The sequence below is a fragment of the Mustela erminea genome, chromosome 2 (genome assembly GCF_009829155.1).
Source record: "Mustela erminea isolate mMusErm1 chromosome 2, mMusErm1.Pri, whole genome shotgun sequence".
NCBI lineage: Eukaryota > Metazoa > Chordata > Mammalia > Carnivora > Mustelidae > Mustela > Mustela erminea.
This window is the reverse complement of record NC_045615.1, coordinates 60,497,701-60,522,032: the sequence shown is the minus strand read 5'-3', so window position 1 is coordinate 60,522,032 and position 24,332 is coordinate 60,497,701. Positions and strand designations below refer to the sequence as shown.

General features: G+C 40.8%; 1 protein-coding gene across 4 annotated transcripts in view; it reads right to left on the bottom strand.

Annotated features, from left to right (window-relative positions):
- The window catches only part of NFKB1 (nuclear factor kappa B subunit 1), a 119,988-nt gene that overhangs the window by 17,291 nt on the left and 78,365 nt on the right, over positions 1–24,332 (bottom strand). For all 4 annotated transcript variants that reach the window (XM_032333025.1, XM_032333023.1, XM_032333024.1 and 1 more), the window contains 9 exons: positions 22,518–22,681; positions 20,536–20,694; positions 18,848–18,952; positions 16,406–16,497; positions 14,215–14,353; positions 6,239–6,382; positions 4,767–4,856; positions 2,576–2,761; positions 1,329–1,470 (listed from right to left, as the gene is read on the bottom strand). In XM_032333025.1, the coding sequence (XP_032188916.1) occupies positions 1,329–1,470; positions 2,576–2,761; positions 4,767–4,856; positions 6,239–6,382; positions 14,215–14,353; positions 16,406–16,497; positions 18,848–18,952; positions 20,536–20,694; positions 22,518–22,681 (1,221 nt within the window). The remainder of the gene's footprint in view (positions 1–1,328; positions 1,471–2,575; positions 2,762–4,766; positions 4,857–6,238; positions 6,383–14,214; positions 14,354–16,405; positions 16,498–18,847; positions 18,953–20,535; positions 20,695–22,517; positions 22,682–24,332) is intronic.

Here is a 24,332-nt window from a genome sequence, read left to right as displayed (position 1 = left end):
TTAACTGGCTGCTTTCTCTTGTGGTTCTACGCTATTGAATGCTAATTGGATTCTTTAACCCTGTGAAAACATTCTGCTGTTCACAGCACCACACAAACGAGGCTGTACGGTCTCGTACTGTATAACAAGGCCAGTGGTTACACCACATCCTTGGTTACGTTGCAAGGAATGAGAACAAAGGTCTCTGTTTGAAACCCTGAGGTTGGCACTTTCCTAAAGCGTTTGATTCCGTTTTCAACCGAGGTTTAAAAACGCAGCCCTCAAGAGCTCCTCTACGGAAAAGGATTTCTCAGGGTTGACACTATTTTAGGAAAGTTTTAGATGAGGCACTTGACTTGAATCTGAGGGCTGTTGTCTCTTGTTATTCTCACAGGCTTTTGAGATCATTCTAGAAGTCTCAATGCAAGGCCTGAGAGGACTGGTTTAGAAAGAAGCCAGGGGCTTTGCCAATATAAACTCAGTAGCATTAGAAACGTACGATTGGTGATTGGAGCACAGGCCTCCCACACGGCGGGAGTTAGAGCCGTCCCAGGAGCCTGACCCAGTCACAGACTGGTAACTGGTAACAGACGCAGGAGGGAAGGAACCAGTAACTGGGAAAGAATGATAGCTGCCTCTTAACTGTTTTGTTGTTTTCGTGGTGCTATCTTTATAGGGCTTTTTCTTGAGTACACGGCCATCGTAAATATGCGGTTGGGATAACAAGTGCTTGAGGGATTTGGTTGGACCAAATTTTATTATTATACCATTTCAGCACATAAAGAAAATGTTATTAATCCAATAAATAAAATTTTTTGAAGATTTTATTCATTTGAGAGAGAGAGAGTGAGAGAGCACAAGCAGGGGGAGAGGCAGGCAGGGGTGGGGGGAGAAGCAGACTCTCTGCTGAGCTGGGAGCCCAATGCGGAGCTCGATCCCAGGACCTGGAGATCATGACCTGAGCTGAAGGCAGATGCTTCACCATCTGAGCCACCCAGGCGCCCCATACATATGTTTATTAAATCTTATTTCACATGTTATCCCAATAAACAGAGCGAGGTTTTTGAAACCTTCCCCATTCCCCACACACGTCTTTGTTTTCTTGCCCAGAAGGCAGTCCTCCTAGAAGAGGACTTGAGCTATGCTAGGACCCAACAGGTGAGAGCCGCAGGACAGGAGAAGCAAACGAAGGATTCAACCTTACTGACACCCTACTGTCCACGACAGTCTTCCAGTGACAGGACCCGATACCTCTAAACGATTCTTTTTATCTCTAGCCAGTGAGCATACAGCAATTTTCTCTCTTCCCTGCCCTAAGACAACTTTTGCTTGCTCAAATCCTGACTTACCTGTCTCCATTCTCATCCTGCACTGCAGTGAGGTGGCGCTGGACAGCCAGCAGCATCTTCACGTCCCCTGTCACCGCGTAGTCGAATAGGGCGTTGGCATGCCGCTTGGCCAGCTGCATAGCCTTCTCTAGAAAGAGGTTATCTGCAAGGCAAGGACACAATCGCAGCTGAGTTTCCTCTACTCGCTTTATAGGTACGGCGTGCTTGAGGTCAAAACCATCAGCAGCAGAGTTCCGATACCTCAACACACATCGTTTTAATTGCAAATGCTCCTCTCAGTACTTCTGCATTGTGTTCACTAGAAAAAGCACAATTGGACACTGGACAAATAGAGAGGCTGATCTCAAAAATCTGTCTCTGGTTCATCAGGGGAAAGAAATTGAGAAATGTCTGTTATCTTATGGGGCACACTCAATCTCTAAATAATGTTGATTCAATTCACTATATCATAAGCAATCCCTCTCTTGATGAAATAATCCTTCATGGAGTCTTCAGCAACTTTTCTGTTAGACAAAGTGTCAAAAAACACAGACAGACATTCCATAGGCCACCGGTGTTCTTGTGAAGTTTGCTTCTGGAAGGACAGGGGAAGGCAAACTGAGACCTGTAGGCCAAAACCGTGGCCTGTTTTTATATGATCCGCCACTTAACCATGCTTTGTACATTTTTAAAGTGGTATTAAAAAAAAAAGAATCTGTGATAGAGACCATAACTGGCCAATAAGTTGAAATATTTGCCATCTTTCCCTTCCCTTTTCTCTAATGAGTACTGGTTCAAAATATGCGCAGAAGTGCACCGTCCCTCTTTATCCTAATTGTTCAAAGAGGGCATCAGGGTAAAAGGAAATGGCAAAGTTCTACTTCAATATGATAGTCAAGCTCCAGTCGAGAGAGGAAACTATTAAAGTGATGGAAACTTTTCTCTATTATCTGTGATAGAAATGAATGAGATGATCTCCCACGATACCTAAAACTACATAATTATGATTGGAGAATGCATATGTAAACCTTAGTCTTTCTATTCAGAGACAACATGGGGAGCATGGAAATCTCAGTGTGAGTAAGATGATCAGACACATGCTTTTCGAAAAGGACACACGACTCTGAGGAGCACACTGAACTACGTATTGATGCATCATTCTTAGATGAACAGAAAATAAACCTGTCTTCTGGCAATGGTCTCCACACCTCGAACCAACCCATCTCCTCACCAGTCAATACCACGTAACCATGTGTGTGTTCACTTACCCTGAAACCTAGAATTCTCTTCCTTCATTCCCACTGTATACGTCAGTGTAACCGCATCATCCCCAGTGCTGGACTTCTTGTCCTGTTCTATGGGTTCCGTTACTTTCCCAGAGGGGCTGACTGCCCTTCCGTCCACACTCTTGCCACCAGCTTCAGAATCCTTTTTAGATGGGGTGTCTGTGGTTCCTAAGACAGAAACAAAAATTCCAGCTTTTTCTCAGTAAAATCTATTAAGTTATAATTTACTGTTTCATTTGTCAGATAAAGATGGGAGGCAAGTTTACTGCAAAGGGAAAAGAAAAAACAGTAATTTAAAATTTCTTTTAAAATAGTTAAATCATTAGGTAACTTGTTTTGGAACTATTTTAAAGGTTTTATTTATTCGGCACAGTGTTTTGGAGCTATTTTATTTTATTTAAAAAAATTTTTTAAAGGTAGATTTTTTTGGGGGAAGATTTTATTTATTTATTTGACCGACAGAGATCACAAGTAGGCAGAGAGGCAGGCAGAGAGAGGAGGAAGCAGGCTCCCTGCTGAGCAGAGTGCCCGATGCGGGACTCGATCCCAGGACCCTGGGATCTTGACCTGAGCCGAAGGCAGAGGCTTTATAACCCACTGAGCCACCCAGGCGCCCCTATTTTAAACATTCAATTCTAAAAGACACATTTTTACTACAGACATATAACATTACATTAGTTTCAGGTGTACAGTATAATGATTCAATATTTGTATATACTGTCAAATGATCATCACAATAATTAATATCAGTTAGCACATATAAATCTTTTTTCTTTTGATGAGGAACTTTTAAGATCTTAAAAAGTTTTTATTTAAAGTTCTAAAAACTTACATTTCATTGTTTATTTATAAAGGAGAAAAAAGAAATATAGCTCTTCTGTGAACTTCAGGGAAGTGGATTTTTTTTTTTTTTTAAGTGGCCTCCATACCCAGCATGGGGCTTGAACTCACCACCCTGAGATTGAGACCTGAGCTGAAATCAATAGCCGGATGCTTAACTGACTGAGCCACCCAGGCACCCCAGGGAAGTGAAATTTTTTTTTTTTTGGTAAAGATTTTATTTATTTATTTGACAGAGAGAGATCACAAGTAGGCAGAGAGGCAGGCAGAGAGAGAGAGAGGAGGAAGCAGGCTCCCTGCTGAGCAGAGTGCCCGATGCGGGACTCGATCCCAGGACCCTGAGATCATGACCCAAGCTGAAGGCAGCGGCTTAACCCACTGAGCCACCCAGGCGCCCGGGAAGTGAAATTTTTAAAGTTTAAATAAAAACAGAGGAATTATTCTTTCCCTAATGTTATTTCACCAAGCAAGTTGTTAGAATGCAATATCAAGCCATGTTCTTTAGTGCGGGATCTACTTGGGGCACCATTTCTGTGCTCTTTCAGGCTGGACCATGCCATCTGACAGGTGCTCTGAGAAGACACAGGTTTTATGAGCAGAATTGGCTCAAATCCTAGTTCTGCCATTAACAGGTACGTGCCTTCAGTGAGTGAATGAACATTTCTGAATCTGGGTGTCCTCTGTCTGTACAATGAAGACACTCCTCTTTTCCTTATAGAGCAATCATGAAGATTACACTCAAGATGTGTAGCAGCACCTGACAAAAAATGCATTCCATACCTGGGAAGGCTTCACTGTATTATTTCTTCAATGGGTCCACTAGAATGGACATGTAATATAAACCATGAGGCCATGGTGTGACAACTGCAAATTAGGGGATGCATTTGATGGGAAAGGTCACCCCTATAAAACTCAAAATGTCTATAAAGTATAGTATTTAAGGGGGAAAAAAGGGAAAGAATAGGTAAATTTGGTGACTTTTTTTATGCTTCAATAGTCAAGAGTCTCTCTAGATCCCTTTTTAATGTTTTCTTCCCCCTGGTCATACCACTCACAAAGTCAATATATTTTTTAAAGTGGGCTCCATGCCCAGCATGGGGCTTGAACTCACGACCCAGTGTTTAAACACAGCACTGGGACTAGAATTTATATTCATCACAGGGAATAACTTTTTTTTTTTTAATGGAAAAGTACCTTCTTAGTTTATTTGCCTTTATCAGTTTTTTTTCAAGATGATAATGTCATGATAGGTAATGATAAAAAAAAAAACAAACCCTTCTTAGCATTAGTTTTGTTATTCTTTCCTCACTATTAAAAAAACTATCTTACTTACCATGTTTCATCCCAGCATTAGATTTAGTGGTTCCGGGATGGAAGGTAATTCCACCATATGTAGGAAATCCATAGTGAGGGAAGCCATACCCTGAAAAAGCAAGCAAAACAATTGAAACCTCATGCTTTTTTTTTTTTTTTTTTTTTTTTTAAAAACAAAGACTCAGCAAAGTTAAGTGTCCTTCCTTAAGGTGAGTGTGGGCTTTGGTGTGGGAGGCCAGTGTGCCCAATCCGCTGCTTCCATGGAGAGTTAGCAAGATACACTGTGGGAGATGACAGGATGATCAGAATTCCACTCTGATCAAGCTTAGATTTAGCAACTCAGGCAACGCCCAGGCCTGGGGCAGTGTGGAAGAGTTCATGCTGGAGAAAGGCTCCCACCCCTGTGTGGAGAGGAAAGGCCAGTGGTGAGTGGTCACCAACCAAACTCCGATTTGCTGACACAGAGGACCCTGAAACAACCTCCGGCGGGAAAAACTGAACCAAACAAAATACGGAAAAAATACTGACTCTTCAGGGGAAACATGACCACATTGTTCATTCTCAGGCACTTGGTGGCAAGTTTTTCCAAAACTTGGTGGAAGCATAAACTCACACGTAAAACTCTTTGGGGGAAGCAGCTGGTATTAGATGTCATACTCTCTGACACTGTAATTTTACTTCAAAGAATCTAATTTACAAAAACAATCTGGAATAAAAGAAAAGCAATGTGGACGAAGGCATTGAGTAAAGACAATAAAAAACAGGAAACACATTCAAGTAAGTAATACTATGGTGTGTTCACTTGATGAAATACTAGGAGTCATTTAACTGATGCTTAAAATGTTACGCTTACATAAAATTTATACTGCCACGGGGGAAATGCTTATGTTACTTAATCTGTTAGGGAGAAGCGGCATCTCTGACTCTATATACACAATCGTGATGTGCTGATAATAAATCATACAGGTGAATAGATCAAATACAACACATTATGAGGACTGCAGCTGTACTCATGACACTGCATAAATACATAGTATAATGTCTGCACAGAAAAAAAAATTTGCAGAAGTTAACCTTCAACAGCAGGATTTTATGTATCTTCAGATTTTCTACAATGTAGTACATATAATATGAAATCCTCTCAATGGTTCCAAAGAAAACCAAGACAGTATGGAAGGGAGGGACTGAAGGGAAGGAAGAGGGGAGGAAGGAAGGGGGGGGAGGGGAAATACACCAAAACGTTAATAGATGCATTCTTCAGATAACTGGCCTCGGGTGACTTTTTTTCTTCTTACTGTTTTTGGTGTTACCTACATGTTGCAATAGGAACATGCGTTTCCTTGAAAAATTCTGTATGTTGGGAAATTTTAATTAATTTAATCTGTTGCATTCAATAATGTCCCGGCCGCTTGACCCACATACAATCTGGGAACTCTAGGAAAGGAAAATTCGACCATGACAAGCTTTAGAAAAAGCAGACTTAGCTCGTACCTGGCCCCGTACTTCCAGCACCCCCTCCGCCACCGCCACCTCCAAACATGCCTCCGCCTCCAGCTCCGGCTCCGCTCCCGCCGCCGAAACTATCTGAGAAATTAGGCATGAGCTTCTGCCGTTTCCTCTGCACTTCCTCTTTATCTGTATTTAAAGGAAGAGAAACCAGAGGAGAAAAGACTGATTCAATTCCACTACTAGCCACAGAAAGAGTATTGATTCGGATGGTATTTTTAAACACCTTAAAGGGAAACAGAAATCACCCAAGGAGGAAGAGATGCCAAATTTCAAGAAGCAGTATATTTATTCCAATGGATCGGAATACAGAGAACTGGCCTCAGAGAGACCACAGAGCTGCACACACCCAAATCCCCTCTGCAGCAGTTTCTGAAGTCCCCAGTGTCATTCAGATTAGTGAAAGACTAGATTTCCCAGCAAACGTTAGGATACTGAAGACACAGAATAAGAAAACCAATACTGAGCATTCTCATTTGGTCATTCACAAAGGATTCCTAGCCAACTACCATTTATAATGACTCTGCTATGAACTAAGTGCTAGGGAGAAAGAATATATGAATAATGTCTTTGCTGTCAAGAACCCTTAAAATATAATTTTAAGGTTGCAGGGGGTGTTGCGGGGGAGACCTGGAGAGAGAGAGGACCCCAGTGCTATATATGGTAAATTTATGGCGCACACCAGTGTTCCAGGAGATCGAGGAAGCACTTCTAGGAAGTCCCTGTGGGGTGGAAAACTCAGGAAAGTCTTGCAGGAATCAACTTTCTGTCAGGAGAGGGCACCGGGAGGATGTTCTGGAGATGGGATATAGGGGCAAGTAATGAAGGAAGGAATGTACACTGTGTGCTTCTGAGAGCTGCAGTGGTTCCGTTTAGCTGAAGTGAAAGTTGAGCATGAGATATTCTTGAGAAATGGGGCTACTTGGGACTGCCCTGTAGAGCTTCTGGATTGTGAACCAAAGGGGTTTACCAGCAGGAGAGCCACTGAGTGTTTCTGAACCGGGGATGATGCACATAGGGTGGTATTTTAGGAAGCTTCCCCTGTTGCAGTGCATAGGACAAAATGAAGAGTCAAAGTGAGAGGCAGAGACAGTGGAGACATAAGGAGACGGGGGCTGTTCCTTACTGGGCACCATGATAATACAACTGGGCGAACCCCAGAAATACAAGGAAAGAGGGATCGGTAGTCAGTGGTGACTGATGAGAAACGGGAGGCTGAAAGTCTAAGAACACAGCTTGACTGCAGTACAGTGATGCCCCCGAGACTGTTGACTGTCCCAGTCCAGACACTACTTAAACCATCTTCCCTCATTCCTTGTGTAGTTGCTGTTTTTCTTTTGCTTTTCACTCTGTTGTTCTCACCAGTCCCAATGCCTTTGCGGTCCATTACCGTGTTCTTGTTTCTTCTTTCTGTTTCCGTTTCTTTCTCTTCTCTGGCCTTCCTACCATATACTTTTTTCTCCCCTCTCTCTTTTGGGCTAAAAGGATGGACGGTTTTTGTTTAAGTAAATAACCAGTGCGGTATTCTTTTTCTCAATGAGCAGTTTGATACTTAACAATTGTCCTATTTCTGATTTTTCTTTTTTTTAATTTTTAAAATTTTTTTCTATTTTTAAAAGAGTTTTATTTATTTGTCACAGAGAGATATCACAAGTAGGCAGAGAGTTAGGCAAGAGAGAGGGGGAAGCAGGCTCCCTGATGAGCAGAGAGCCTGATGCAGGGCTCGATCCCAGGACCCTGAGATCATGACCTGAGCCCAAGGCAGAGGCTTAACCCACTGAGCCACTCAGGCGCCTCCTATTTCTGATTTTTCAACGTCAGTTTTGGTCAATGTTTTTATGTTCAGAAAGATCCCTACTTATTTCTAATTCTGTGGTTGTTTCAGTCACCTCAGGGCTCAAGAGGATGCTCTTACTGACTACCTCACAGTCACTACAGTGCAGCTGGAAGACTAAAGCATGGAATAGGATACAGCAAAGTACCCTTACAAATAATGGTTCAAAAACTGATCATGTCGGGATGCCTGAGCCGCTCAATCAGTTAAGCAGCTGCCTTTGGCTCAAGTCATGATCCCAGGGTCCTGGGATCAAGTCCCGAGCCCCACACCAGGCTCCTTGCTCAGTGGGGAGCCTGCTTCCTCCTCTATTTCTGCTAGCTGCTCCCCTGCTTGTGCTCTCTCTCTGACAAATAAATAAATAAAATCTTAAAACAACAACAACAACAACAACAACAACAACAAACTATCATGTCCACACCTGTTAGGAAGAAGAAAGCCAATGTCGGTCAACTTGAAGAGAATGTGCTTCCCCTAGAAAGTGTTGGCCTCAAAGTAGAAAAACTTTACAAATGTCCTTATCAAAGATTTTGGATAGATTTATAAAATTTTCCCATCAGTTGTACTATAACCAATAGTCGTATTTATTACTCAATCTATATACTGTTGGTCTCACATAGAATATTAGTTCATTAGAAATATGAAACACAGGAGGGAAACAGTTCACTCATTCATCTTCGGGGATAATGTTATCTATTGACGTGCTTTCTAGCAAAGAGATCATTTGGCATTTGCTATGTACTTCTTTTGACTTAGAAAACAGATGTTCAATGGTTATATTTCACTGTAAAATGAGAATTTTTGAGTCAATTAAAAATATTAAATATTCTATATCCATTAAGATTTCAATGACAAGAAACTGAAATGGAAATTTCATTACGACCGGCTTTTAAAGAGAAGAACCTGCAGTCTAAATTTCCCAGAAATAAACATGGAGATTTTCCCATTGCGTTTACTTATCTTCATGGTCTGCCTTTGACAGTGGCACCATGGGTTGTACTATGAAACATCAACCTATTCCAGAAGGGATCTAAGTGGTCACTTACTACAAGCTCTCCTTTGGGGAAGAGGAAATAGAAGCTAGGAAGATTAGGGGACTTGTCAGAGGTCAGGACAGAGTGAGGATCAGATCCAAAGTTTAGTGAGCTTTCCATTATATCAAGCAGCCATTTTTGGGAAACACTCCAAAATATCTCTCCTTTCCCACCCCTGCCATAGCTTTTTTTTTTTTTTTTTTTTAAAGATTTTATTTATTTACTTGAGACACAGAGAAAGTGAGCAGGAGGAAGAGGGAGGAGAATTCAAAGCTGCCTCCGTGCTAAGCGCAGTGCCCCATGCGGAGCTTGATCCCATGACCTCAAAATCAAGATCTGAGCTGAAATGAAGAGTCATACTTAACCCACCGAGCCACCAAGGCACCCCCTCTTTCTTTTAATAATTGATGATTATGATAATAGTTCAGTTCACAAACATAAGCTTTTAGTCTCCACCCTTTTTATGCTGTGTGTATGCCTTAAAAGTAACTCATTCTGATTTTTCGGGTTCTAGTGTTCTAGTAAAGATATCTGCATTCCTTTCATAATTTAAAGATTATGATTCTGTTTCTTCTGAATCTCTATCTTTTCAGACTGAAAAATCACATGGTCTTTTTTTGCTTTCATACAGCAGTTCCTCAAATATCTTCTTTTCTTTTCAATCATCCTTCTCTATTATTTTGTCTTCCCTGAACCCAACCGTCTCCATAAAGTTTTGATGAGGTACAATGTCAATAACCATAGAGGTGTCTGGATGATTCAATACAATGAAAGGAATATGTGTTATATTTCTTTGTCTGATGTCCTTCTTGATGGCACCCAACAAATTTCTAGCCTTTTGGAGGGGTCAATCAATAAGTCAGCTTTCATATTTACAAGAGCCAGGATATGGAAGCAGCCCAAGTATCTATCGACTGATGAATGGATAAAGAAGATACAGTGTGGGGCGCCTGGGTGACTCAGTGGGTTAAAGGTTCTGCCTTCGGCTCAGGTCATGATCCCAGGGTCCTGGGATGGGGCCCTGCATTGGGTTCTCTGCTCAGCAAGGAGCCTACTTCCCTTCCTCTCTCTCTGCCTGCCTCTCTGCCTACTTGGGATCTTTGTCAAATAAGCAAATAAAATCTTAAAAAAAAAAAAGAAGATACAGTGTGTGTGTGTTTGTATGTGTGATATATATATCATATATATAAAATACATGCATGTGTGTGTTTATACATAATATATATGATATACAATATTATTCAGCCATAAAAAAGAACAAAATCTTGCCATCTGCAAAAACATGGATGGAGCTAGACAGTATTATGCACTAAGCAAAATAAGTCAGAGAAAGATATCACGTGATTATAGTCATGTGGAATTTAAGAAACAAAACAAACAAGCAGAGAGGAAAAAAAAAGGAAGAGACAAATCAAGAAACAGACTTTTAATTACAGAGAACAAGCTGCTGGTTACCAGAGGGGAGGTGGGTGGTGGCGGGTGAAATAGGTGGTGGGGATTAAGGAGGGCACTTGTGATGTATGGAAGTGCTGAGTCACTATATCATACAGCTGAAACTAACAGAACACTGTGTGTTAACTAAGTGGAATTAAAATAAAAACTTGAAAAAAATAAGTCCGCTTTCAGATTTATCTCAGCATCTACTATATGACATATACTAAGAGGTAACCGGCTGGCTCAGGCAGTAGAACATGTACTTTTTGATCTCGGGGTAGTGAATTCAAGCCCCACGTGGGTGTAGAGCCTACTTAAAAAAGTACATACATGGCATATACTGTTCTAGATGTTGGGAATGTAGCAATAAACATGAAAGATCAAATCTATGACTTAAAGAATAGTCTTCCTATTGAAGATGGAAGAAGATAAGACATGTAAATTAATACATAAGACAATTTTACATATTGATAAGATAACAAAAAATACAAAATTAGGCAATGACATAAGGAGTGACTGCAGGGGCTGGGGCAGTGGAAGATGTATTCAGTGACTTCTGAGAAATGTATACAGTGATTCTTTTCCTGGGTTGTATAGTTCGGATTCACTTTCATACACTTAGTCTTATATGAAACGGCCTGCTACTTTTTGGGACCACGTCATATGTCGTGTGATGATTGCTCCCTGCAATTATTTCACCTTGGAATTTTATAATCCAGAAGGCTTTATTGACTAAGGTAATTTTTTACCTTCAATGAAATAGTTCTAATCTCACACGACTTGATCACAATATGTTTGGTCATTCTTTCTGTGGAGCTCAACTGCCCTTATTTTTCTTTTTTCAAGATTTTATTTATTTATTTGACAGACAGAGATCACAAGTAGGCAGAGAGGCAGGCAGAGAGAGAGAGAGGAGGAAGCAGGCTCCCCACAGAGCAGAGAGCCGGATGTGGGGCTCGATCCCAGAACCCTGGGATCATGACCTGAGCTGAAGGCAGAGGCTTTAACCCACTGAGCCACCCAGACACCCCCAGATGGTTCTTCTTATTTGTTTGTATTACATGGAGCTTTTAGTCAGTGGCAGTCTGGAAGTGCTTGAAGCATATAGGTGGGGATTTTGAACTTTTAGAAGACCCCATTCTCTAACCCCAGCATCTGATATTATGAATGAATGTCTGAACATGTCCCAGCTGTCCCTTACTCTTTTGATGAACAGATACCACTGCAAAAGGTAGACAGGTGGCCTAGAAACCAAGCTTAGCTTTGAATGCTTCTAGGCTCATACATGTGTAGGTAATCTGGGTATTTTTTTAAAAGTAATTCTCTGTGTCGGAAAGAACAGACATTATGTGAAGATGTATTTTAGGAGAAGAAATCTATTTTTTTCCCTCAGAAAGTCCCCCCAGATTAGCCATATTTCTCTTCTGTGTCTATTAAATAAGTGTGTTTAATTGAAAGCAGTGATTTTCATCTTTATGCAGCCTAAAGCATTTGGAAGACCTCAGGCTATTGCTGGGTCAAGAAATAAGGGGAGGTGGGTTTCTAGGCAAGACCAAGTGGGTCGGCTCCCTACTTCCACTTTAACCAGAGCCTGTCAGTACTGGGATTTTTCAGCCTATATGTACTGGGATTTTGCATGAAATTATACGTGGAGGGGGAAAAAAGCTCTTCTGCTGACAATGTCTTCACACCACAGTAATGGAATGCACTAAAAATTGGACTCAGTGGTGGACAGGTCACAACTTCTGAAAAAGAAGAGAACCCATGGAATCATCTTCTAAATGCTCCTGCCACAACATGAATCCTAGGAAAAGAAGCCCTTTTCAAGGATCCCACATCACATGTGGCTGTCACAGGATCCAATATTCCTGTGCATCATCAATACGGCACCTTTGTGGCTTCTGACGTCAGTCAAGACATGCCCTGTGATGATCATTTCATTGACCTCCCCCTATGGTCTCACTTCCCTCTAACCCAGGGGTTTCTGACTTTCTTTGTGCCATGACCCCTTTTTACAGTCTTGTGAAGCCCACGGATCTCTTCTTAGAATCTTAATTATTAATATGTAAAATACAAAATAGGATTATATTAAAAAGCTATTAACTAAAGTCCATTTCTATTTTTGGACCCTTTGGGGATCAGTGGACTCTAGGTTAAGAAGGATCTTTGAGCAATTATTCCACTGAGGGGCTTGTCACACTCATTCTGAGAGGATTCTCAATGCTAAATTTCCCACCCTGCCTTCTGGAGTTCCAGTCTTGCCTTTTGACGGCTTATTAGGAATTTGCCAGAGAAAACAATGTGACATGTTTGAAACTGAGCTCCCTCTTTGCCCACTCAAACCTACTTTTGCTCTCTTGATTCTTACATCAGCTCAACCACGTAACATGGCTGGGATTCCTAGAACCATCTAGGACTCCTGAATTTTTCCTTCACCTCCTACCCCAACCAGCATCTGGGTCTTCTTGACACTACCTTCTTTCATTCTTTGCACTATGACCTTCATGAACCTCACCTTTTCTCACCTGGACTCTTGCATTACTCTTCGGGCTCCTTGTATGCTGCTCAGATAGTCTCCTCAGTGTCCACATAAGGAAGTCAGAGTCATCAATCCAAATCTCAGTAGGCCTCATCATTCTCCTCTCCAGAATCAATCAGAATTCTTCAGCTACCCATCAGAGCACTTCTGTGCTTGGCTCTGGACTTCCTTACCTGCCTTGGTCTTCGGTGGTTCATCTTGGTGCTCACAAGGCTCTCACTTCTTTCTGAACAAACACTAATTGTTCAGCTCCTCAAGTTTCTTAAGCCTAGGAAACCCTTACGTTCCCTGTTTCTCACCCAATTACTGAAATACACCCCAAGTGAAAAAACCTTGAAGAAGCCTACTTCTTCTTCTTCTTCTTCTTCTTTTTTTTTTTTTTAAATTTTATTTATTTATTTGACAGATGGAGATCACAGAGAAGCAGGTAGAGAGACAGGAGGAAGCAGGCTCCCCGCTGAGCAGAGAGCCCAATACGGGGCCCGATCCCAGGATCCTGAGATCATGACCTGAGCCGAAGGCAAAGGCTTTAACCCACTGAGCCACCCAAGCACCCCAAGAAGCCTACTTCTTGGTGGCTTCTTTCGAAACAAGGGTCCTCAGAATCCTCAAAGTGTTTTTGGATGCCTCCCTGTGGGAGCTTATCAAAATCATAATTCTCATTGTAACTATGTAAGATTATTCTCTCCCCTTCTTGGGGTGTCTTTTGTGAGGACAAGAAGGGTGCTTTATTCATTTTTATGGATCTGCACTGCATGGTGGCTGAGTCTCCCGTTCTACCGTCTGAGGCCAGTTGATACAGCGTTTGATTCTCCTGAACAGCCGCCTTAACCGGCCAAACCCAAAGAGTCTCAAATAAATGGCAGATTCTCAGATTCAAGGGCTAATTCTCAAATGTCTAAATCTCACATAAGCTTGGTAAAAGTAACACTGTTTTGAAAGGCTGGACTTAATTCCATGATCCCTAAAATAGGATATTACTTCCCTCCTCTAAAAATCAATACCATTGGTCTGGGGGCCAGCTCCTCGAAGCCATTCAAAGGAAGCAGTCAACTGATCTTTTCTGATCAGCTCTGTCCTTTTATGGGAAACAGCACAAGAGTGTAAGCAACCGAGTTACCTTTGATTTCAGGGTAGTAGAGAAAAGGTTTGGGTTCGCTAGTTTCCAAATCAGATTTCCTCCGAAGTTGGACAAACACGGAAGCTGGTTTTGTGATGTTGACATCTTTATACTTTGGGGTTTTGAAGACGATGGCGAACTGTAGGATACAAAGATCCAAATGTTGGGGGAGGCCTGTATTTTTTTTTCCTGGAAATGCTACTCATTAAACATATTCTTTATGCCCAATGTCTAGACACAGTATACTAAAAAAGAAGGCATTCTAGAGAAAGTTACAAACTCAGAATTCTATGCCCATACATTATCATTAAATTGACACAGTAAAACTGAAATACAAGATTATGCTAATGTTTTGCCAACCTTTCTTTTCATTTGTCTAACATTTCAAATGTCTTCCAGTAGTTAAATAATCGTGTGAGTAAAATACATCATATACTCCTCTTTCTCTTCTAAGTCAGCCTTAACATGCTCCAAAATTATTTACAGCAATATCAGAAACACTGGATGTGGAAAGAGAGAGTGAAGAACGGGGTACTACAATCAGCCTGTAGGTTGGCCAATGAGGAGAGGAAGCTAAATTCTGCAAGAGAGACATGTATTTCCAAGTGAGGATGGCCAATGCGCTAGGCTTTGAGGGCATTCTGTGACACCTCTCAGCTACCCTCCTCACTAATTTCTGGTAATGCCACAATAGTTTGGCATTTTTACAGTTTCTTGTTTGATTTTTTTTTGACTATGTAATGTATTCATAGGGATCGAGTCTTTGTAAAATATGGAGAGGTACAGAGGGGCATACCCCATGTCTGAACACACCTGCATATGCCTCTGGAGCTCCAATCTAAGCAATTCCTACTGTGAGCCTGCCCCCAAAGGGAAGCACGGTGATGTTATTCATTCCTTGGGTACTCTTCCAGAATTTCCTTATGCTTATGCAAACATGAACGATCTATTTTTTTAAAGCATTTTGAAACAGGTAATCCTTTTTAAAAAAATTTTTAATATTTATTTGTCAGAGAGAGAGAGATCACTAGTAGGCAGAAAGGCAGGCAGAGAGAGGGGAAGCAGGCTCCCTGCTGAGCAGAGAGCCCGATGTGGGGCTTGATCTCAGGACCCCGAGATCATGACTGAATCTTTTTTATATGCACTTTGTTCTGTATCTTAAAATATTTTTTAATGTTGTACTTTCGAGATTTTTCCATATTAGTTCATCAACTATTCATTCTCTTTAATAACTGCATAATATTCCCTCATACAGATCCACCATAATTCCCTTAACTGGCCACTTCTTGATGGACATTTTAGATTGTTTCCAGTTTTGGGGGGTGAAAACAGTATTTCTCAATCACTGAGAGTGATTAAGATACAAAACAGCATTTCTCTTAGTTATATACTCACTTGTCACTGGGAACTCCTGACTTATCACGATGATATCAGCCTCAAGTAGAAGACTCTTCCTTTCGACACTTTCCATTACAATATCTCTTTAACAGGTCTCGCCATAATTACTCAGATGGAATACTATAGTAGATGACTGTCCCTTCAAAATTCACATGTTGAAGCCCTAACCCCTAGTGTGGCTATATTTGGAGAAAGGGCTTTTATGGAAGTAAATAAAGTTAAATGAGGTCATGAGGGTAGAACTGTGACAGGATAGGATTAGTGTTCTTATAGGAAGAGACACCAGAGAGCTACTTCTCTTCTCTCTGCCGTGAGAGGACATAGCCAGAAGGTGGCTGTCTGCAGGCCAGGAGGAGAGAGCTCTCACCAGGAACCATCCCTGTCAGGCCTTGATCTGGGACTTCTAGCCTTCAGAACCATGATGAAATAAATTTCTGTTGCTTAATACACCCAGTCGATGGTACTTTGTTATGTCAGTCTGAACAGATTAATATGATTACTTAAAATATTTCCCCTAAAGGACCTGAGGGCCATTGCCTTAATGGGTAGGTGACCAGACACCCAAATGAAATGTCATGACAAGGTCTCAGAGCCAGTAGTCTAAGGCCTTGCTCATAATTCTATGGTAGATAACTTTTCTGGAAGATGTGCAAGAGTGTTAAAAATAGTATTCTTTTATGAAAGTTAAATAAGTATTTACGATTTTTCTTATTTCATACATGGAAATTAAGTACTGAATTTCAACAAGACAGAAAATGTAAAATCGTCATGACCATCATCATCATCCACTTACTTGTCTATGAACATCTGTGGGGGAAAAATCTCCAAATCCTTCCCAGATCCCACCATTTTCCTCCTCTTCATAAAATCGAATCTGGATGTCATCTGCAAACAGTCACATATTACACAGAAGTATAATTTCACATAGAGTAGTAATATTTGTAAGCATGCTGGAAAATGCAGCTGGTTCAATATTCTACCTACTATGTGTTTAAACTTTTAAAAAAGTAATTAATATGAAAGACTTTTGAATCATTCAAAATTTTCACAAATCATTGCATTTTTTTTATTAGTTACCACAGTAATGGACGCTGAGTTTCATTTATAATGAGAGAACACTAGATTTACCTATTCGATCTAACTTTACTCTTAACCAGTCTTTGACTTTCCCACTTCTCCATCACTAACCCAATTCATTTCTGAGAAACACAAGGGATATCAAAGAATATCAGAATCCCAAAGGGTGGTTCAAACTCCATACAGATCTATAAATAATATTTAACTTCTATAAAGTATACTATATGGTAACACTATTTTAAGGGATTTATGTGTATACATGAACTGATTTCATCCTCACAACTCTGTGATGCAAGTGGACTATTAAAATCCCATTTTGTGGAAGAGAAATTGGATTCAGAGAGATTAAGTGACTTATCCAAGATTGAATAGCTAGTAAGTGGAGAAGCAGAATTTGAACACAGCCTCCAGGCTCATAAACATTCTGCTCCGCTGCTTCCTTGTGATACTTTGTCAGTCCATATGGAGAAGTTGTTAAAAATATCATATTGGGGGCACCTGGGTAGCTCAGTTGGTTAAGCGACTGTCTTCTGCTCAGGTCATGATCCCAGAGTCCCGGGATCGAGTCCTGCATGGGGCTCCCAGCTCCACGGGGAGTCTGCTTCTCCCTCTGACCTTCTCCCCTCTCATGCTCTCTCTTTCTCAAATTAAAAAAAAAATCTTAAAAAAAATCATATTGGTCAAGTACCTTTGGATGAAATAGGAATGCCTAAATTTCACACTTGTGTCATTGATTCTACTTCTGCAGAAATATGACAATATAACTCAGACTGGCATCTCCTTGGCTTTACTTCCCATTTTATAGAAAGAACTGCACTACTGATTTATGAAAACTAAGTTCATACTTCTATTTAAATAGAATTTTAGAAATATTAGGGTTGGATAAAACAGCTCATTATCTCCTGGTCAATTCCTTTGCCTTCAGGTAGGACTAAACAGGACCTAGTTATTCAGACTCTTTAAGCCAGGTACAAGACTTCTCTTTTTTTTTTTTTTTTAAAGATTTTATTTATTTTTTTGACAGAGAGAGATCACAAGTAGGCAGAGAGGCAGGCAGAGAGAGAGATGAGGAAGCAGGCCTCCCTGCTGAGCAGAGAGCCCGATGCGGGACTCGATCCCGGGAACTCGAGATCATGACCTGAGCTGAAGGCAGCGGCTCAACCCACTGAGCCACCCAGGTGCCCCTACAAGACTTCTCTTAATAAGTCATTCCAATGTGATGATAATGATTAAGAATTGCATTTATAAATAAAGGAACTCAGATTGTGTTTACTCATTGAATGTGTACATATCACCCGGATAGAATGGGTTAAAAAGAGGCGGACACCAGGATATGCAGAGGAAGTACAAGTTTTTTTTGAATAAAGATACATATACGTTTACCTTAAAATTAGATTGTATTTTTTTCTGACCTTTAAATCTCAGGCCTTCAAAGCCATCATTCTTCTGTTTAAGAGCTGTATTTTTAGGTATGCACTCCTCACTTGGAAATTGCTCGTCAATTTGTAGTGAGTAGATCTTTATCATACCATACTCTCTATCACTGTATTTTAAAAATGAGTTGTTGGAGAAAATAACACAATCTCCTTCAGCTTTTGCTCCTTTATAAATCTTGTACCATTACTAATGAAAGGTCAATGCCAAGAACCTTTCTTGAAAGTGGAAATTATGAGAAATATGCTCTGAGAATTTCCCTATAGTCCTTATTCTCTTTTTCACAATTGACATCAGTGTCACATGAATGTTTTGGAAAAGCTCTCTCAGCAATGAAGCCTTATAAAAGAAACTAAATTAACGATTTTACACTATAGGAGCACCTGGGTGGCTCAGTGGGTTAAGTCTCTGTCTTTGGCTCAGGTCATGATCTCAGGGTTCTGGGATCAAGCCCCAAGTCAGGCTCTCTGCTCAGTGGGGAGCCTGCTTCTCCTTCTCCCTCTGCCTGCCATTCTGCCTACTTGAGCTCTCTCTCTATCCTTCTGTCAAATAAATAAATAAAATTTTTAAAAAAAGAACAACAAATTTGGAAGAGGCAAAATGTGTACATTTTCTGAAGGAGTTCCATGGCAGAAGAGGCATATACTGGATTTGCTGCTAAAAAGTGACTCACAGACACACCCAGAATTACATTTCACATTTTGAAATCAGAGCTTATATTTACCTTTCTGAACCTTGTCACAGAGAAGATAAATTTCTTCTCCTCCAGTTACACACCCAGCTGTCCTGTCCATTCTTACAATTTTCAAGTTGGACGCATTGGGGGCCTCTGTCCACAGGAGAGAAACAACAAACATCATGCTTTATCCTCAGCTTTAGAAGCCAGTCTCTTAGAGGGAACCCTGCCCTTAGCACACATTAACCAAAGAAAGTTAAAATAATTTATCAGGAGTGGTCAGCATTAAGTCATGTATAAAACTGTCAAATCAATATGTTGTATGTGTGAAAGCAATATAATACTGTATGTTAATTATACTTTCATTTAAAAAAAAAATAGAGGTATGTGCTATGGTGAGTGCTGTGAAGTGTGTAAACCTGGCGATTCACAGACCCGTACCCCTGGGGATAAAAATATATTATATGTTTATAAAAAAAGAAAAAAAAATAGATGCTTTCATTTATATTGTTTCAACAAGGACACAAATACAAAAGCTTTTGGAAGTCCTTGGAAGTCCTCACCTCTTCAGCATGGATCATTCATTACTACCCAAACACACGAGGCAGAAAAGAACAATATTTGCTTCTCCCAAACACATTAAGAAAGATTCATACAGAAAGAGAAAGATCTTTTCTGATGTTTCAGGGAAGTACTGAGCCAACGGATTTGTGAAATTTTGTATAAGTCAAGACCTTCAATTATTTCCATGATACTGATATACTTTTACAAAAGTCTTAAAAATCTAGAAAAAAGCACAGTTTTCTTAAACTGCTTATAAATTCTTATTTTACAGAAGAGAAAAATGGAGAGGTTAAAATTCTTTTCCCCAGACTAAATTAGAATTCTGTGTGGTTAGGGGCAAAAGTTGCTTGTGGTAATAGTATAAAGCTTCCTTTTTTTTTTTCCCCCTCCCACAGCTGCATTTTAAGGTGATCTTTAGTATAAAAGTCTACATCATTTTATAACTCTTTCACTTCCTTTCAAACTTGTTTAAATTAGAGAAATCGGTCAGTTGTCGTACTTGGAGCATGGAGTTTTCTACTTAGACCAAACTCGATAAACTTTCAGTGAGCCTAGGTACCACACTTGCAGCCTTCTACAATTTGTTTAATAAATCCCATGCATACCAAATAAGAAATCTGCAGGGTAAATGCTGAAGACCATTGTAAAACTCTTTTAAAAAGTTCTAGGAACTACACACTGAAATAGAATTTTGAAGTCACATACTGTCTAGACTACTCATTCAGTTAACTTGAAGTTCTTTTCTTGATAAAAGCTAGAACATGCAAGAATGTAGACGGATAAGAGCAAGGGTTTTTTTTATTAACACCTCTTTAGAGCCTCAACAGAAAATATTGAGGGTTTTTTTAGGAGCATCAACAATATATCCTCATGGCAAGGAATTCATAAATAAGAGCTCTGCCATCCTCAAATGGCATATAAAAGTCTAGCATGCACATTGGAGGAAGGAGAGCCATATTTATTGCTCACCTTGTAGCATTCACTTTGAATCTAGACATCAACGTTTCAAGCTAGATTTTAGTATTCCAATTTTGTAGATGATAAATGTGAGGCTCCAAGTGATTAAGTTACTTGCCCTGGGATTCTGAGCTAGTCAGTAACTGCCAGGCCTGGGTTAAAAGTCTGTACTTGACACTACACAAGCTGCCTCCCGGCAGAAGTCAAGGACTCACTGCTGTCATAGATGGCGTCTGACACCACGGGTTCCAGGCGCCTCGTGAAGCTGCCGGTGCTATCTGGAAGAAAAGCTGTAAACATGAGCCGCACCACGCTGAGGTCCATCTCCTTCGTCTGCTGAAGGGCTGCCTGGCGGATGATCTCCTTTTCCCGATCTAGGACCACACAGCACAGCGCATTCATGCCCAGGGAAAGAGTAAAGCCAGAACACTTTAGATAAGATGTTTTTATAAAGCTCAAATAAAGACCATGAATTGAAAACAAAAATCTATTTTTTTCTTTTGAAATTGTTTGTATTGCTAATACAATTTTCAAAAAATTTGTCTCATTTATGTCATCCAAATTAAAGGCATCAAAAGAAGACCTATGTTTTCTCTGGATGATAGTGAAAACTGTCCTCCGTGAACTCAACTGCCTCTCTCCTTTCTTATCTTCCCCTGATTTCTCCTTTTTCTCCCTACAGTGACAGTTAAAGGCACAAAAGGTGTGAAGCCATAGAATGCAATAAACTTATTATGCGTGAGTTGTACTGTGAAATGTGAAAATTAAGTCTTCTGAAAGCTCCCTGAGCACAGGGACCATGTTCATTCCACAGTGCCTAGCACAGAGCCTGACACATGGGAGGTACCCCAAAAATGCTTCTGGAGAAACTGAATGACTCAACTGCATTTGACTCCTTCCTTGCCTGCTTGCATTTAAGTTATAGTATCATAAAAGGTGATAATTCAAGTGGAGAATACTGTGAAAGTGCTACAGCTAAAGAGATAGGGAATTTCAAAGGAGGGGAGAATCCAGAGGCTCTGGAGCAGAAGAGACATATGTTCTCAGTCGTGAAGGGATGGTACAACTTGAACTTATGCAGAGAGTAAATAAAGGCATTCCAGGAAGAGAGAGCAGGAAGAATAGAAAGAATGTGCCGAGGAAGTGAGAATCATGGTGTTTCTATGGAATAATTCAGTTTGACACAAAGGGTGGGGGGCGGTCCTGGGAAAGAACACTGGAAATTCAGCAGGGACCAGCTCTTGAAAGGCCTAAAAGGCCAGCTTACTGCATTTGGATCTTATAGACAGCGAGCGGGGAGATACTGAATAGTGGTGAGGCGTAGGCTTTTGCAAGATCCATCTGGCCCCGGGGTGTAAACTGGTTCAGAGGTGGGGATGGGGAGAAGCAAAGCAAGAAAAATGGAGTGAGGAGCGGAGTGCTAGAAAGAGCAGAGGGGAGCAGGGCCACAGGCTGGAGACGCAGTGCAGGCAACAAGGAGGATTCATTCAAAGGTGACGTGAAAGTTTCCAGTCTGGACATCAGAATGCGTTGAGTGGAAAAACAGTGATGGTTTGGGGTCACCTGAGTAACAGAGGATGACAGGATGACCAGACAATGGACAATGTGTGACAGCAGAAACGGCACATGTGGTAGGACAGGATTGGGGTGGAAAGAAAAAGTGTAAGTAAAAATAAGGAAACATAAAATCATAGCATTTTTACAAGAAAGAGCATAGTTTATGATGTGCCTGAAGAGCCCGAAGAGATTCCTTCTAATAAGGTGAGCCCGGGGAGGTAAAACAGAGAAAACTAAAACAAAGGAACTGAGTGTTGTCTTGTACACTGGTTTTGACAGGCTGAAAAGGGCAGGGTGTGGTGTTTTAAGTCGTGGAAAACACATAAAAAAGTATGAATCTGCATCAGGTGTTCAGGGAGCTGTGACGGGGAGAGAGGAGTGCATGGAGGGACTGGAGATAAAGCTGGAAAGGTGACTGGGGCCAGACTGAGGGCTTTCTATACCAGGCCGTGGAGGTATAGACTTTATTCTAGGAAAGAGTGGGATGCCATCAAAGGTTTCTGAGCAGAGAAACTGTGGTAGCAGCTCAAGGGACAGTTTGGGAGAAGGAGAAACTTGGGGTAGACCGAGGAGCACCCAGTTTACACACAAGCAACGGAGAGCCTGATCTCAAAGCACAGGCTGGCAGAGCGACACTCACCTGTGAGCTGCCGGTCTCCTCCGCCTTCCGCTTGCAAATAGGCAAGATCAGGATGCACCAAAAGTCCGGGGTTGTAGCCCTTTGTACATGCCTCTGTCATTCGTGCTTCCAGTGTTTCAAATACTTTCTTCTTTGTCACATGAAGTATACCCAGGTTCGCAAAGCTGGTGAAAAAGCAATAACAGCAACATCCACCACCAAAAGTTAGGCTGTCAATGACGAGAGTCTAGTTTTACTCTAGCAAAGAGGCTTTTAAAAAAAACACACAGGCCCTCAGTTGCTGGAGCCCACACTATAATCAAACACGTTACTATGTCCATGGTGAGACGTATGAAGTAGCCTCACCAAAGGGGATCATAAAGACTACACATCAGGTCAGAGTGGGTCTTGCTGCCAAAGGGGCCTGTGGCAAACTTCACAAAATTTTTTGGTTTTCAGGGTTTATTAGGCTTTCAAATAACACTTCAGGGAGTGAATACACACATATGTATGTCTTATTAAGAAAGCTTCACCTAGATTCACTCTGAAGTATTTTCTAGGAGAACTCTTTAAATTTAAAAAAAAATTCTGAATATAGTACTAACTTATCTCATTTTTTTGAAGAATAGAGGAATCCTATATTTGGAAGGATTTTTTTTTTTTTTCTTTTGGATCATCCCTGGGTTTCTGGTTGGGCTTTAAAGTCTATAATGGAGTCTCATCTCCTCTTGGGTTATCTCTAAGGCTGGAATTATTTATTACCACTAGAATGCAATCTAATGCTACATGTATTCAGGATAGAGAACCTTTTATTTCGTGAAGCCTACATACCTCTTGGGCAAAAGATGTTAATAAGCTAAATAAAACAAGTTAAGGGATTTTAAAGAAAAAGCATAAATTACTTCAGCTCTTCATTTTTGAAAGTACATGAAACAAAAAAGTATATTCAATAAACATAGTACAACAAACAAAAAAGTACTTTACCAAGGAGGAGACCCATTTGTTCAACAAATACTTATTCAGCTCCTTATTTTTTTTAAAAAGATCTTATTTATTTACTTATTTGACAGAGAGACAGATGACAAGTAGGCAGAGAGGCAGGCAGAGAGAGGGGAGGAAGCAGGCTCCCTGCTGAGCAGAGAGCCTGATGCGGGGCTCGATCCCAGGACCCTGGGATCATGAACTGAGCTTGAAAGCAGAGGCTTTAACCCACTGAGCCACCAGGCACCCCTCAGCTACTTATTAGTGCCAGGCAGTGTCCAGGTGTCCTGTCAGCACCCGGGCATCCCTTCCTTCGTAGAATTTATATGTTAGTGTAACCAAAGAGAAGAAACAAGAGATTTTACAGTATAATTAAGAGGGTAATAAGTGTTACCAAGAAAAATAAGGTAGGAATGGAGAAAAGGAAAGGTAATAGTAGAAGACACGATGTTTTAAAATAGGGAGGAGCCAGAAAAAGCCTCACTGAAAAGATGACAATGAGCAAAGACTCGAAGAATGTGAGGGAAAAGACGTGGCTAAATGGAAGAACAGTGTTTGAAAAGGAATACCAAGTATTTGAAATAACAGTATTTGAAAAGGAAGAAGCCGAGTCCCTGAGATAGGACCGGACCTGATGTTTTCAAAAGACAACAATGGCAAGGAGGCCAAAGTTACTGGAGGAAAATCCACAAGACGTGAGTGGTAAGTGAAAAGGTCAAAGAGATAAGTGGGCACACAGATCTTTTAAAGCCTTGTATGCTTTTGCAAAGACTTTCATTTGGTTCTGGCTTTTACGCAGGAAGAAAGATTAGTAACAGAAGACAAATATTATGACAACTGGACTAGATGAAACAA